This window comes from Saimiri boliviensis, chromosome 3 (assembly GCF_048565385.1).
Source record: "Saimiri boliviensis isolate mSaiBol1 chromosome 3, mSaiBol1.pri, whole genome shotgun sequence".
Lineage (NCBI taxonomy): Eukaryota > Metazoa > Chordata > Mammalia > Primates > Cebidae > Saimiri > Saimiri boliviensis.
The window spans coordinates 160544192-160556847 of NC_133451.1; the positions used below are offsets into that span (position 1 = coordinate 160544192).

Here is a 12656-nt window from a genome sequence, read left to right on the forward strand (position 1 = left end):
TCAACAAGGTGAAACCCCGTCTCTACTAAAAATACAAAAAGTTAGCTGGGCATGGTGGTGCGTGCCTGTAATCCCAGCTACTTAGGAGGCTGAGGCAGGAGAATTGCCTGAGCCCAGGAGGCGGAGGTTGCGGTGAGCCGAGATCGCGCCATTGCACTCCCCCGAGATCGCGCCATTGCACTCCAGCCTGGGTAACGAGAGCGAAACTCCGTCTCAAAAAAAAAAAAAAAAAAAAAAAAAAAAGTTTGCAGCAGCTTATTTATATTTTATAATTTTAAAATAAGATTTTCCATATTTTTATAAACAATTAGAAAAAATGTAGAAGGAAAATGAAAAATTATCAATGAGAAAATTACTACTAACATTTTGGCAAAACTACATTTCCACTTCCAGTCTTTTATTTATGCCTATGTGAATGTGTATGTGTATGTAACACAAAAATAGGACTTAAAAATAGTATCGGCCAGGCGTGGTGGCTCACGCCTGTAATCCCAGCACTTTGGGAGGCTGAGGCGGGTGGATCACGAGGTCAAGAGATCTAGACCAACCTGGTCAACAATGGTGAAACCCTGGCTCTACTAAAAATACAAAAATTAGTTGGGCATGGTGGTCCGTGCCTGTAATCCCAGCTACTTACGAGTCTGAGGCAGGAGAATCTCTTGAACCCAGGAGGCAGAGGTTGCAGGGAGCCAAGATCGCGCCATTGCACTCCGGCCTGGGTAACAAGTGTGAAACTCCGTCTCAAAAAAAAAAGTAGTATCATGGATACTATTTTGTAATCTGCTTTTAAAAAAATGCAGTGCGAATATTCTGCCATACCATTTAATTTTCTCTTAGAGGATTCTTCTTCTTCTTCTTCTTATTTTTTTTTTTGAGGTGGAGTCTCCCCTTGTTACCTAGGCTGCAGTGCAGTGGCACCATTACTGCTGACTGCAACCTTTGCCTCCCAGGTTCAAATGAAATAATTCTCCTGCCTTAGCTTCTCAAGTAACTGGGATTACAGGCGCCCACCACCACGCCTGGCTGATTTTTGTATTTTTAGTAGAGATGTTGGCCAGGTGGTCTCAAACTCCTGACCTCGTGATCCACCTGCCTTGGCCTCCCAAATTGCTGGAATGACAAGTGTGAGCCACCATGCCCAGCCCAGATAATTATTTTTACTGGAAACATTATATTCCATTTTATGTATTTACCATCATTTATTCACAATCATTTTCCTATTACTATGCATTTAGATTATTTCTAGGTTTTGCTTCTAACTTTTTTTTTTTTTTTTTCATTTTTTTGAGACAGAGTTTTACTCTGTTGCCCAGGCCAGAGTGCAGTGGTGTGATCTTGGCTCACTGCAGTCTCTGTTTTCTGGGCTCAAACAATTCTTGTGCCTCAGCCTCCCAAGTAGCTGGGACCACAGGTGTGCACCACTGGGCCTGGCTAATGTTTTTATCTTTGTATAGATGGAGTTTCACCATGTTGGCCAGGCTGGTCTTGAACTCCTGAGCTCAAGTGATCCTCCCACCTTGGCCTCCCAGAGTGCTGGATTACAAGTGTGAGCCACCATGCCTGGCCACTTCTAACTCTTTTCAAGAACAGACATTTAAATGGCCACAAAGTAATAATATTATCTTCCTCTTTAAAAATTAAATAGCTTTACATTTTCAGAGCAGAAATTAGTGTTTCTCTGTTGAAATAAGGCAAAGAAGGAGAAAAAATTAATACCTGTGTTTTCAAGTTATAAGGAATAGATAAAACATTTTGGTAATAATTTCTGCGTTTGTTTTTAACCTAATGGAGTCTATTTTAATTTTCCAAAATTAAGAATAAAAGTTTATTAATTACAAAAGCAATATAAAATAATTGTAACAAAATTCAATTAATTTAGAAATATATTTAACAGACAATGAAGGCTCTCCTTAGCTTTACCTCACCAAAGTCAACTACTGTTAATTTTTATGCCTCAAGACATTTTTCTATGCCTATCCGAAAATAACCACATTTATCCCTTTCAAAAAAAAAAAAAAGAAAAAACAGACTATATTGCATGGATTTATACTTGTTTCTGCATCTTGATAGGTATTTTGTTTTAACTTAGTTAATATATATGTTACAGCTTTTTTTCCATGTCAGTGTATAAAGATGTTTTCATAAGATTTTATTGTCTATGTATAAGACTTTATTCTTTTAAATAGCTGCTTATTAGCACCATAAGACAGGGCAAGGAAAAATTAATAGAAAAAAGTAGCTGCTTAGCATTCCACTTATTAAGTTTACCATAGTTTATTAACTTAATCTACCACTGACATTTAGGTTGTTTTCAATTTGAGGCTGTTAAAAGCAATGCTGCCCTGAACATTCTTGGGTAGTTTGTGTGGGCTATTGTTTTGGATACAGAAGTTGTAGGAGTGGCATTGTGGTAGAGTGTAAAGTGGCATAGTGGAGTCAGCCAAATATGGCTTCAAATCTCTTGAACAAGTTATTTAAACTTTCTGAGTTTCAGCTTCTACCTTTGTTAAACAGGGATAACACCTGTCATTGAAACTTGTGAACATTACAAACAATGTATGTAGAACACCTACCTCAGTGACTGACATGTAGCAGGTGCAAAATAAATGTTAGCTTTAAAAGGTGTTTTAATCAATTTTATTTTTCCCAGGGCTTTGGCAAACATTAAGTTTTTCCCTTTATACTCCTTTTATTTTTCTTAATCTGACTTAATATCAATTGTTTTATTTATAGAAGGCATTTTATGTTTAATTTAAAAGTAAAAGATGGAGAAATGATTCTTGTAAGTTTGCTGTAGTTTGGTAGTAGTATTTCTTTGTTTTTAAATAAGTAAACCTGAATATCAACCTGCTTTTCCTCCATTTTACCCCCCACAGGGTGTGTACATGGGCTGGTTAACAGCATCTGGAAGTGGAGCCCGGATTCTTGGCCCTGTGTTCATCAGCCAAGTGTACGCTCACTGGGGACCACGATGGGCATTCTGCCTGGTATGTGGAATAGTGGTGCTCACCATCATACTCCTGGGAGTGGTTTACAAAAGACTCATTGCTTTTTCTGTAAGGTATGGGAGGATTCAGGAGTAAACTCGCTGAGACTGTGATGGAAAGTACTTGCTGTATGGCACTTCCTGGTCTAAAGCTCTGCTAGGCCGTTGTGATGAGCCAGTCTGCAAGAATCAGACTACAGATATTGCAGATTTTGAAGAACAAGAACATATGTTGACTAATAGAATTCTACATGCAATTATGAATAGTAGGTTATATAAAAACATACTGGATCATAATTTCTTTATCTCAGAAATGAAATATTCTTCTTATAATACTTTTTTGAGGTTGCATGAACTAATGAGTGGATAGACAATGATATATAAATGTGAAGTTGTATTCTTAATACAAACTGCAGAAGTGTCACTAAAATACTATACAGTGGAACCAGAAGAGGGTTCTGTAAGAATTAGCCATAGCAGAATAGAATTCTAGAATTTTAAGAACCCAGATAGAGGCATTTTTATTCAAAAACATCTACTTTTTATTATTTAAAAAATGCATTTTCTATTTATAAAGTTCCCTTATGAATAAAAATCATAACACTTATATTTTCCATTTAGCATGCCTAACATCCTACCTTGCTTTCTGTGAGTCTTTCTCCTAATACTGCACCTCTGCCTTATTTTAGTTTAGGGTTTCACTAAGTAACTTCTACATTAATACATGAGTATGAGTAATGCTAATATTTGAGCGTTACAGAGGATTAAGAGATCAAAATATTTCACTGCCTATTAGTTACCCTAATAGGGCTACTTACCTTTTTCTTTCAAATGCCGCTAATTCACTTTAGAAACATAATACAGATACGTGTGTGTGTGTGTGTATGTGTGTGTGTGTGTGTGTGTATACACATAACAGTAAATGGTTTGTTAAAATTAGTGCTATTTTTTTTAACCCCCTTAACCTGGAGAAAAAGGTTCACTTTAATTAGATTATTTTCCCATCTCTTAGTAGTGGCAGGGAGGAACACAACAGTTTTCAATCTATGTCTGCATAGCTGTTTAGAGCTGCAGAATTTTAGTTGGATTTTTAATTTGGATGATCCCTGACAGCTCCAATCTAGTGAGGTTAATAAGTATTTGAGGCAAAATGGCTTTAATCTAACAGTTTACTGAGTTTACCTGAAGTTTGCTAAATAACACTCTGTATGTTTATCCTTCTACCTCTACGTAAGTTGAATGCTGATAAAAAGAACTACATAGTAGAGAACTATGTATATGGATAATCAGTGTTATAGAAAATGCAAAAATATTTCTAAATACTTTTCCAAATGTTTTCTACTTTAAGTTAGAAATATTTTCAAATCTGAGAATAAACACTATAATCTGCACTTCATAGGCTGGGTGCAGTGTCTCACACCTGTAATCCCAGCAGTTTGGAAGGCCAAGGCAAGATAATTGCTTGAGGCCAGGAGTTCAAGACCAGCCTGGGAAACAAAGCGAGACCCTGTCTCTCCAAAAAATAAAATAAAAACAAAAATTAAAAAATATATAATCAGCACTTTATACTAAACTTGCTGTGCTCTTACAGTCAGTTTTTGTTCAGCTCTAGAAAAGGGCTTAATTTGATAGAATCATTCTACGATTAAATTTTGAAGACTGTTTTCATTCTCCTCTTCTGCCCATAGCAAGACTGCGTCCATAGATTTATCAGCACTGCAGCCAGGTTTCTGGCTATTTGGTCAAATCTGGCATCCCTCTTACCTGTTATTCTGCAGCTGCTTTCTGTGTCTTACATTTTTTGGGTCACTTCTAATCTTAAAGAGTAAACTCCACCCTTGGTTTGCATAGTGTGCATGACAGAAATAACCAGCAATAATAGTGATGATGAAAATGATGGGGCAGACATTTGTGGAGTGCTTTCCGTATTCCAGGTCATGTGTAACATATAACTTAATTCTTACAGCAGTCTTATTGAGTGAAGATGCTATTATGATTCCCATTTTACAGATGAAAGAATGGAGGCACAGAGAAGTTACTTGTCTAAGTAACAGTCTATCCTTAAAGTCCACAGTCTTAACTACTGATTTTTCATAGTGAGGAAAATAAAAATAGCTCAGAAAGTTGCAGTATCAATTAATTACTAATTGTAGGGTAACTTACCTATACCCGTGACTCCTATTAGCAGAAATATTTGAGAAATATAAGCCCACTGACTGGAGCTTTTGTCTTAGCATAATGGCCTGTTTCCAGCAAGAAAATAACATAGAAAAGTTTCCCAGCTTCCAAAGATTTATAATATTTATTAAAATTCAGATAAACTATAACCTTGCATAAATTACTGTTATTTTCCTTTTTATTGAGAGCATTTTCTTTAGAGCATTTTCTTCTTTAGAGCAGGCGTCCCCAAACTTTTTACACAGGGAGCCAGTTCACTGTCCCTCAGACCGTTGGAGGCCGCCACACACTGTGCTCCTCTCACTGACCACCAGTGAAAGAGGTGCCCCTTCCTGAAGTGCAGCGGGGGCCCGGATAAATGGCTTCAGGGGGCCGCATGCGGCCCGCGGGCCGTAGTTTGGGGACGCCTGCTCTAGAGGATTGTACCTTGCTCGTCTTGGCACAAAAGAAGACAAAAGGAAGTAACATGGGATTGGGAAAAGAGCAAGGAGGTAAAGTTTGAGGGAAAAAACCACTCTGTTGATGTCTTCTTGAGTAGGACAAGTTGAGTGTAAGTAGAAAGTGATGACAGATTTTAAGGTATGATATATTGTTAAGAGTAGTACATACTCCTTCCGCCGCGGTCGCCATTGTATAGGAGCAGCGGCCATGGCTCTTCGGTATCCTATGGCCGTGGGCCTCAACAAGGGCCACAAGGTAACCAAGAACGTGAGCAAGCCCAGGCACAGCCACCGCGGCGGGCGTCTGACCAAACACACCAAGTTCGTGCGGGACATGATCCGGGCGGTGTGTGGCTTTGCCCCATACGAGCGGCGCGCCATGGAGTTGCTGAAGGTCTCCAAGGACAAACGGGCCCTCAAGTTCATCAAGAAAAGGGTGGGGACACACATCCAGGCCAGAGGAAGCGGGAGGAGCTGAGCAACGTCCTGGCCGCCATGCGGAAAGCTGCTGCCAAGAAAGACTGAGCCTGTCCCCTGCTGTCCCCTGAAATAAACAGCTGCGCCCAAGCCCTGGCTCTGCTGCTGTCCTGGGGTAAGGGAGGTCCTTCAAGCATCTGTTTGGTGCTCAAGCCCTGGCCCACCCTTCCTGGGGCAGCAGGCAAGGAGGCCCCATACTGGAAATGACTTTAATGATTAAATAGTTCCTATGCCACACTGAAAAAAAAAAAAAAAGAGTAGTACATATTTAAGAAGAGAAAATAGGTTTTTGAGAACCTAAATTTAAACTTGAAAAGAAAGGATGCTTTTCATATTTTGAAGAGATTTATAACTTCTCAAAGCATCTCCATTCTATCTTGTTCAGTTTTACATTTAAAAATGAACTCTTACGGTTCATATAAAAGTTACCTCTTACATAAAGTGAAATTTGTAATTTTTTGTTTTAACAAGGATAAAATACTTATCTGCATCTGTTCAAGAATAGATTAACTTATTTTGAGAAGAATTTCTGGACACCATTTTTGACTACTGAAGACTTATTTGTAATTTAATATCTACTTTACATTGTGAATGTTCATTTTCTAATAAGATTATTTTGCATATATACTTTAAGCTTTTACACTTTATTCAGTTGTGCTTTCAATACATATTTAACAGGATACCCACTATGTGCCAATTACCATGTATTTTGGGGGATTGTGCAGTAAACAAAACACATAGAGCTCCTATCTTCATGAGGCTTACCTACCATTTCTACTAAAAATACAAACATTAGCTGGGTGTGATGACAGGTGCCTATAATCCCAGCTACTCAGGAGGCTGAGGCAGGAGAATCCTATCACCATTGTAACATCACAGAGCAGCACCTTACCTATTTTTGGTAATGCTTGTGTAAACAAACTTACTGCACTGCCAGCTGTATAAAAGTATGGAACATACAGTTACATAGCATACTATTGGATAATAAATGACTATGTTCCTGGTTTATATATTTACTATACTGTGTACCATTATTTTATTTTATTTTATTTATTTATTTTTTTTGAGATGGAATATTGCTGTATCACACAGGCTAAAGTGCAGTGGCATGATCTTGGCTCACTGCAGCCCCCAGCCTGCTCAGTAGCTGGGACCACCAGCACTGCCACCATGCCTGGCCATTAAAAAAAATTTTTTTTTTGTAGCGACGAGGTTTTGTGCTGTTGCCTAGGCTGGTCTTGAATTCCTGGGCTCAAGCATTTTCCCGCCTCAGCCTCCCAAAGTGTTGGAATTACAGGCGTCAGCCACATTCCCCAGCCCAAGCTGATAGTGCTTAAATTAATCTTAATATAAAGAAGTGCCGGGCGCGGTGGCTCAAGCCTGTAATCCCAGCACTTTGGGAGGCTGAGGCAGGTGGATCACGAGGTCAAGAGATTGAGACCATCCTGGTCAACATGGCGAAACTCCGTCTCTACTAAAGATACGAAAAATTAGCTGGGCATGGTGGCACGTGCCTGTAATCCCAGCTACTCAGGAGGCTGAGGCAGGAGAATTGCTTGAACCCAGGAGGCGGAGGTTGCGGTGAGCCGAGATCGCGCCATTGCACTCCAGCCTGGGTAACAAGAGCGAAACTCCGTCTCAAAAAAATATATATATATATATACATATATATATATATATATACACACACACACACATATATATATATATATATATAAAACAACCCCAGTTAAGAACTATTCTTGTCTCACTTGTCCCCAGTTCCCCAAAATGAAACTGAATCTAATGAAGTTTCTAGATCTTTTGGAAAATTGAGAAGATAAATGAATATGTTAAATGACACCATGTGAATGCAATCAGTTAAATCAATAACAGAATGTGAAAAATGCTATAGAACAAACACCTCAGTTTCTTCAACATTAATTTCAGAAAAAACTGGTGGCAGTGGTGGTATATGTTAAAAGATTAAGAGGCTTATCAATCAAATGCAGCATGTAGATCTTCTTTAAATTTTGATTCAAGCAAACAATTTTTTTTTTTTTTTTTGGTAAAAGTATCAGGAGAAATTGAACATTGGTTGAATGATAACATTATGTAATGAAAAATTACTTTTTAGGTATAATGATATTGTGGCTATTTCTTTCTTTTTTTTTTTTTTTTGAGACGGAGTCTTGCTGAGTTGCCGGGACTATAGATGCATGCCACCACATCAGGCTACTTTTTTTGTATTTTAGTAGAGAAGGGGTTTCACCATGGCCAGGATGATCTTGATTTGCTGACCTGGTGATCTGCCCGCCTCAGCCTCCCAAAGTGCTGGGATTACAGGCCTGAGCCACCGCGCCCAGCTATTGTGGCTATTTCTAAAGGTTATTTATGGATGAGATGATATGATGCCTAGGATTTGCTTCAAAATAATCTAGCTGGGAGAGAATAAAAAGAGGTACAAGTGATACAAGATTTGCTACATGCTAAAATGTTGAAGGTGGGTGATGGTTACATAGGGGCTCATCATCCTAGTCCATTTATATTTGTATGAAACTTTCCATAATAAAATAGCTTTTAAGTGAAAGATTTAAAAAGCTGATTGGTTGGGGCTGGTTGACTTTACATCTTCTTGTAGTATGATTTTCGTTTGTTGGGGAACCCAAACTCATTAACCTTAGGTCTTTCCTCCTGGACTGGACAGACAGTTAAGTCTCCCAGGACAAAGTGTGGCTGAGTCCATTCTGGGAGCTAAGGAGGAGGAGGCTGGGGAGTAGAGGTGGGGTGTCTCTGCATTCAACATTCACTATGTACAGTCACTTAATCCCTCCGTTTTTATATTTATTTATTTTTGAGATGTTGTCTTGCTCTGTCTCACCCAGGTTGGAATGCAGTGGCACAATCTCGGCTCATTGCAGCCTCTGCCTCCCGGGTTCAAGCGATTCTCCTGTCTCAGCCTTCTGAGTAGCTGGGACTACAAGCATGTGCCATTACACCCGGCTAATTCTGTATTTTTAGTAGAGATGGGGTTTCAGCATGTTGGCCAGGCTGGTCTCAAATTGCTGACCTCAGGTGACCCACCCGCCTCGGCATCCCAACCTCCACTTTTAGTTGAGGGTTTTAGAGCAAACCTCAACTGTTACTCCCCAGTTCATAAATAATTCCAGATGGGAGACTTAATAAGGTTATTATTATATACATGTATACATATATATGTATATATACACCAAGAAAAAGTCAGGCAACACAACAGGAAATAGGAAACACCCAAATATATATATGTTTTTTATATAAAAAACTTTCCACATTATACACTTATGAAAGTAAACCGTATGTTTTGGAAGGCAATCTAGAAGAGTATCTTTGCAACTTTGTAAGTAAAGAAACAAATGGAACAGAAAAAAACACGAGCCATAAAGGAAGATTGCGTAATTGGACTATATTAAAGTTAAGAAATTCTGTTTATCAAAAGATACTATTAGGAGAGTGAAAGGACAAGCCTATACACACATAGAGAAAATTTACAGAGTTCTTAAGAGAAATGCCTGGTGTGTAGTCATCATTCAATGCATATTGGCTGCTATTGTTCCTATTATTGTTGTTGTTACTGGAAAACAAGAACTGGTCCTACATTTATGGAACAATTATGCTGAAATAGTGATCTTCCCTGATACAATATGTTTACGCCCTTAGCAATATGTTTAAGAATTTGGCTGGGCACAGTGGCACATGTCTGTAATCACAGCACTTTGGGAGGCCAAGGTGGGCGGATCACCTAAGGTCAGGGGTTCAAGACCAGCCTGACCAACATGGAGAAACTGTCTCTACAAAAAATACAAAATTAGTCGGGCATGGTAGCACATGCTTGTAATCCCAGCTGCTTGGGAGGATGAGACAGGAGAATCACTTGAACCTAGGAGGCAGAGGTTGCAGTGAGCCGAGATTCTGCTATTGCCCTCCAGTCTGGGCAACAAAGAACTGATAAATATTTTCATAAGTGTTCGAGGTTTTATCTATAAAGAATGTGTGGGGAGGGACAGCGGGGGGTGGGGAATTGGGGAGAGATAGCATGGGGAGAAATGCCAGATATAGGTGAAGGGGAGGAAGGCAGCAAATCACACTGCCATGTGTGTACCCAGCAATAATCTTGCATGTTCTTCACATGTACCCCAAAACCTAAAATGCAATTAAAAAAAGAAAAGAATGTGTTATTTCATACCTTGTGTGCATTTCATTTCACCTGTTTAGCTTTTATCTTTTCTAAATTTGGTTTAATGTTGTACTGATTGATAAAATCATTCAGAAATGTCATCTTTGTCCCAAATGTGAATTTTCCTATACCGTGCTCACTGGAAAAACAGACAATAACTGTTTTCATTCCCATGTCATGTTTAGGTTTATGTCAATTATCCTCTGGGATATTTTATTACCTTCCTTTGAAAGATCTCAAAGATGGATATTGTCCCAAATGGAAACTTTACAAAACAATGTCTTCCATAAGGAATATAAAAGTTGTCAGACTGGCATTTCCTTCCTCCAGTGAAATCTGCCAAAATCCACTGGCACCATCCAGCCTGTGGAGAATGTGGTGCCTCTTGCCAATTTAAGGAGGATGTCTTCTAGCATTGGTAACATGTTTTCCTTACATATGTGTTAATAAAGTATTTCAGAAATATACATATACATATATATATATATATATATATATATATACATACATACACTTTTTTTAAAAGGACAAGCATAGAATGGGAGAAGATATTTGCAACATGTATCAATAAACAAGGATACATACTGAGAACTCTTGAAAACCACTAAGAAAAAGCCAGACAACACAATAGGAAAAAATAGGCAAAAGACATTAATAGGCAAATCACAAGACAAATATCTAATAAAGATTTAGCATTTAAACCTCTTTAATAATGAGAACTCAAATTAAAACCACATTGGTAACACTGTTCTTGAACACCTGGCCTCAAGCAACCTTCCTGCCTCCCAAAGCACTACAAATAGAGTCAATGTGCCTGGCCTTACACTATTCTGTCAAACTGGCAATAGTTTTAAGACTCTAACACCAAGTTTTGGTGAGGATGTGGAGCAAAATATACTTTCCACATGCTGCAGGTGGAAGTGTAAAAATATTAGGCATTATCTACTAAAGTTTGACATACACAAATCATAAGATTAGTAAATTCATTTGAGTAAAATCCTAGAGAAACTTGTATGCATGTGCACCAGAACATGTTCATAAAGTATATTTTTACAGCCAAAATCTGGAAACTCAAATGTCCATCAATAATATAACAGACAACAAACTGCAGTATATTCCTACACTGGAAAACTACAAAGGAACCAGTCCAGGTAGAAAAAAGAAATCGGAGAGACATGTCTCCGAAAGGGGGAATAAATAGAACAAAAAAGCACAGATAGATTTCCGGATATATTGGAGCAAACAAAATAATTCCAGAAAAAAAATTGTTCAAGAAATCTGATTCTAGTATAGTACATAGTTCAGCTGTAAATATTTTCATAGTCACAATAATATAAACATTGAATATTAAACTACCACCATACCCCAGAGAAAACCAGTACAGAGAAAAAGAGGGATTAAAGGAAACTCAACTTGAAAGAAGTAACAGGAAAAAACGAAAAGCAAAGCAAAAATATGGTACATGGAAAGCACAAAACTAACCGCTAGACATAAATCCAAATAGAACTGTAATGCAAAACAGTAAGGAGGCCAGAAACAATATATGTAAAAATTATAAGTTATTAAATTGTATTAAAAATAAAATTTAGCTATACGTTCATTATGTATAAGAAAAATACGTAAAAAATTAAGACTCATTCACAGAGACAAAGAAGAAATAAGAGGTATACTAGTTAAGTTCTGCCAAAGCAGAAATGTGTTTTAAGTCATTGGCCTTTAAAATTTAGCTTATACTGGGTGTGGTGGCTCACACCTGTAGACACAACACTTTGGGAGGCCAAGGCAGGTGGATCACTTGAGGTCAGGAGTTCGAGACCAGCCTGGCCAACAAGATGTGAAACCACATATCTACTAAAAATACAAAAATTAGCTAGGCGTGGTGGCATGTGTCTATAATCCCAGCTACCTGGGAAGCTGAGGCAGGACAATCACTTGAATCCGGGAGGCAAAGGTTGCAGCGAGCCAAGATCGTGGCACTGCACTTCAGCCTGGGCGTGACAGAGTGAGACTCCATTACAAAAAAATAAATAAATAAAATAAAATAAAATTTAGCTCAGGATTACTTTATTTCCATTTTTATTTATTTATTTTTGAGACAGAGTCTTGCTCTGTTGCCCAGGCTGGAGTGCAGTGGCGTGATCTTGGTTCATTGCACCCTCTGTCTCCCAGGTTCAAGCAATTCTCCTGCCTCAGCCTCCTGAGTAGCTGGGATTACAGGTGTGTACCACCACGGCCAGCTAATTTTTATGTTTAGTGGAGATGAGGCTTCACCATGTTGGCCAGCTGGTCTTGCCGAACGCCTGACCTCAGGTGATCCAACCACCTTGGTCTCCCAAAGTGCTGCGATTACAGGCATGAGTCACCACACTGGGCTATTATTTAA

The 12656-nt window shown here is 38.5% G+C and overlaps 1 protein-coding gene and 1 pseudogene across 2 annotated transcripts in view; both read left to right on the forward strand.

The window, feature by feature from the left end:
• The window catches only part of MFSD8 (major facilitator superfamily domain containing 8), a 45528-nt gene extending 41922 nt beyond the window's left edge, over positions 1-3606 (forward strand). For both annotated transcript variants that reach the window (XM_010338356.3, XM_010338357.3), the window contains one exon: positions 2877-3606. In XM_010338356.3, the coding sequence (XP_010336658.1) occupies positions 2877-3083 (207 nt within the window). In that variant the 3' untranslated portion in view covers positions 3084-3606. The remainder of the gene's footprint in view (positions 1-2876) is intronic.
• Positions 3607-5206: 1600 nt separating this feature from the next.
• LOC141584072 (large ribosomal subunit protein eL36-like) lies at positions 5207-10272 on the forward strand (annotated as a pseudogene).
• The last annotated feature ends 2384 nt before the right edge of the window (positions 10273-12656 follow it).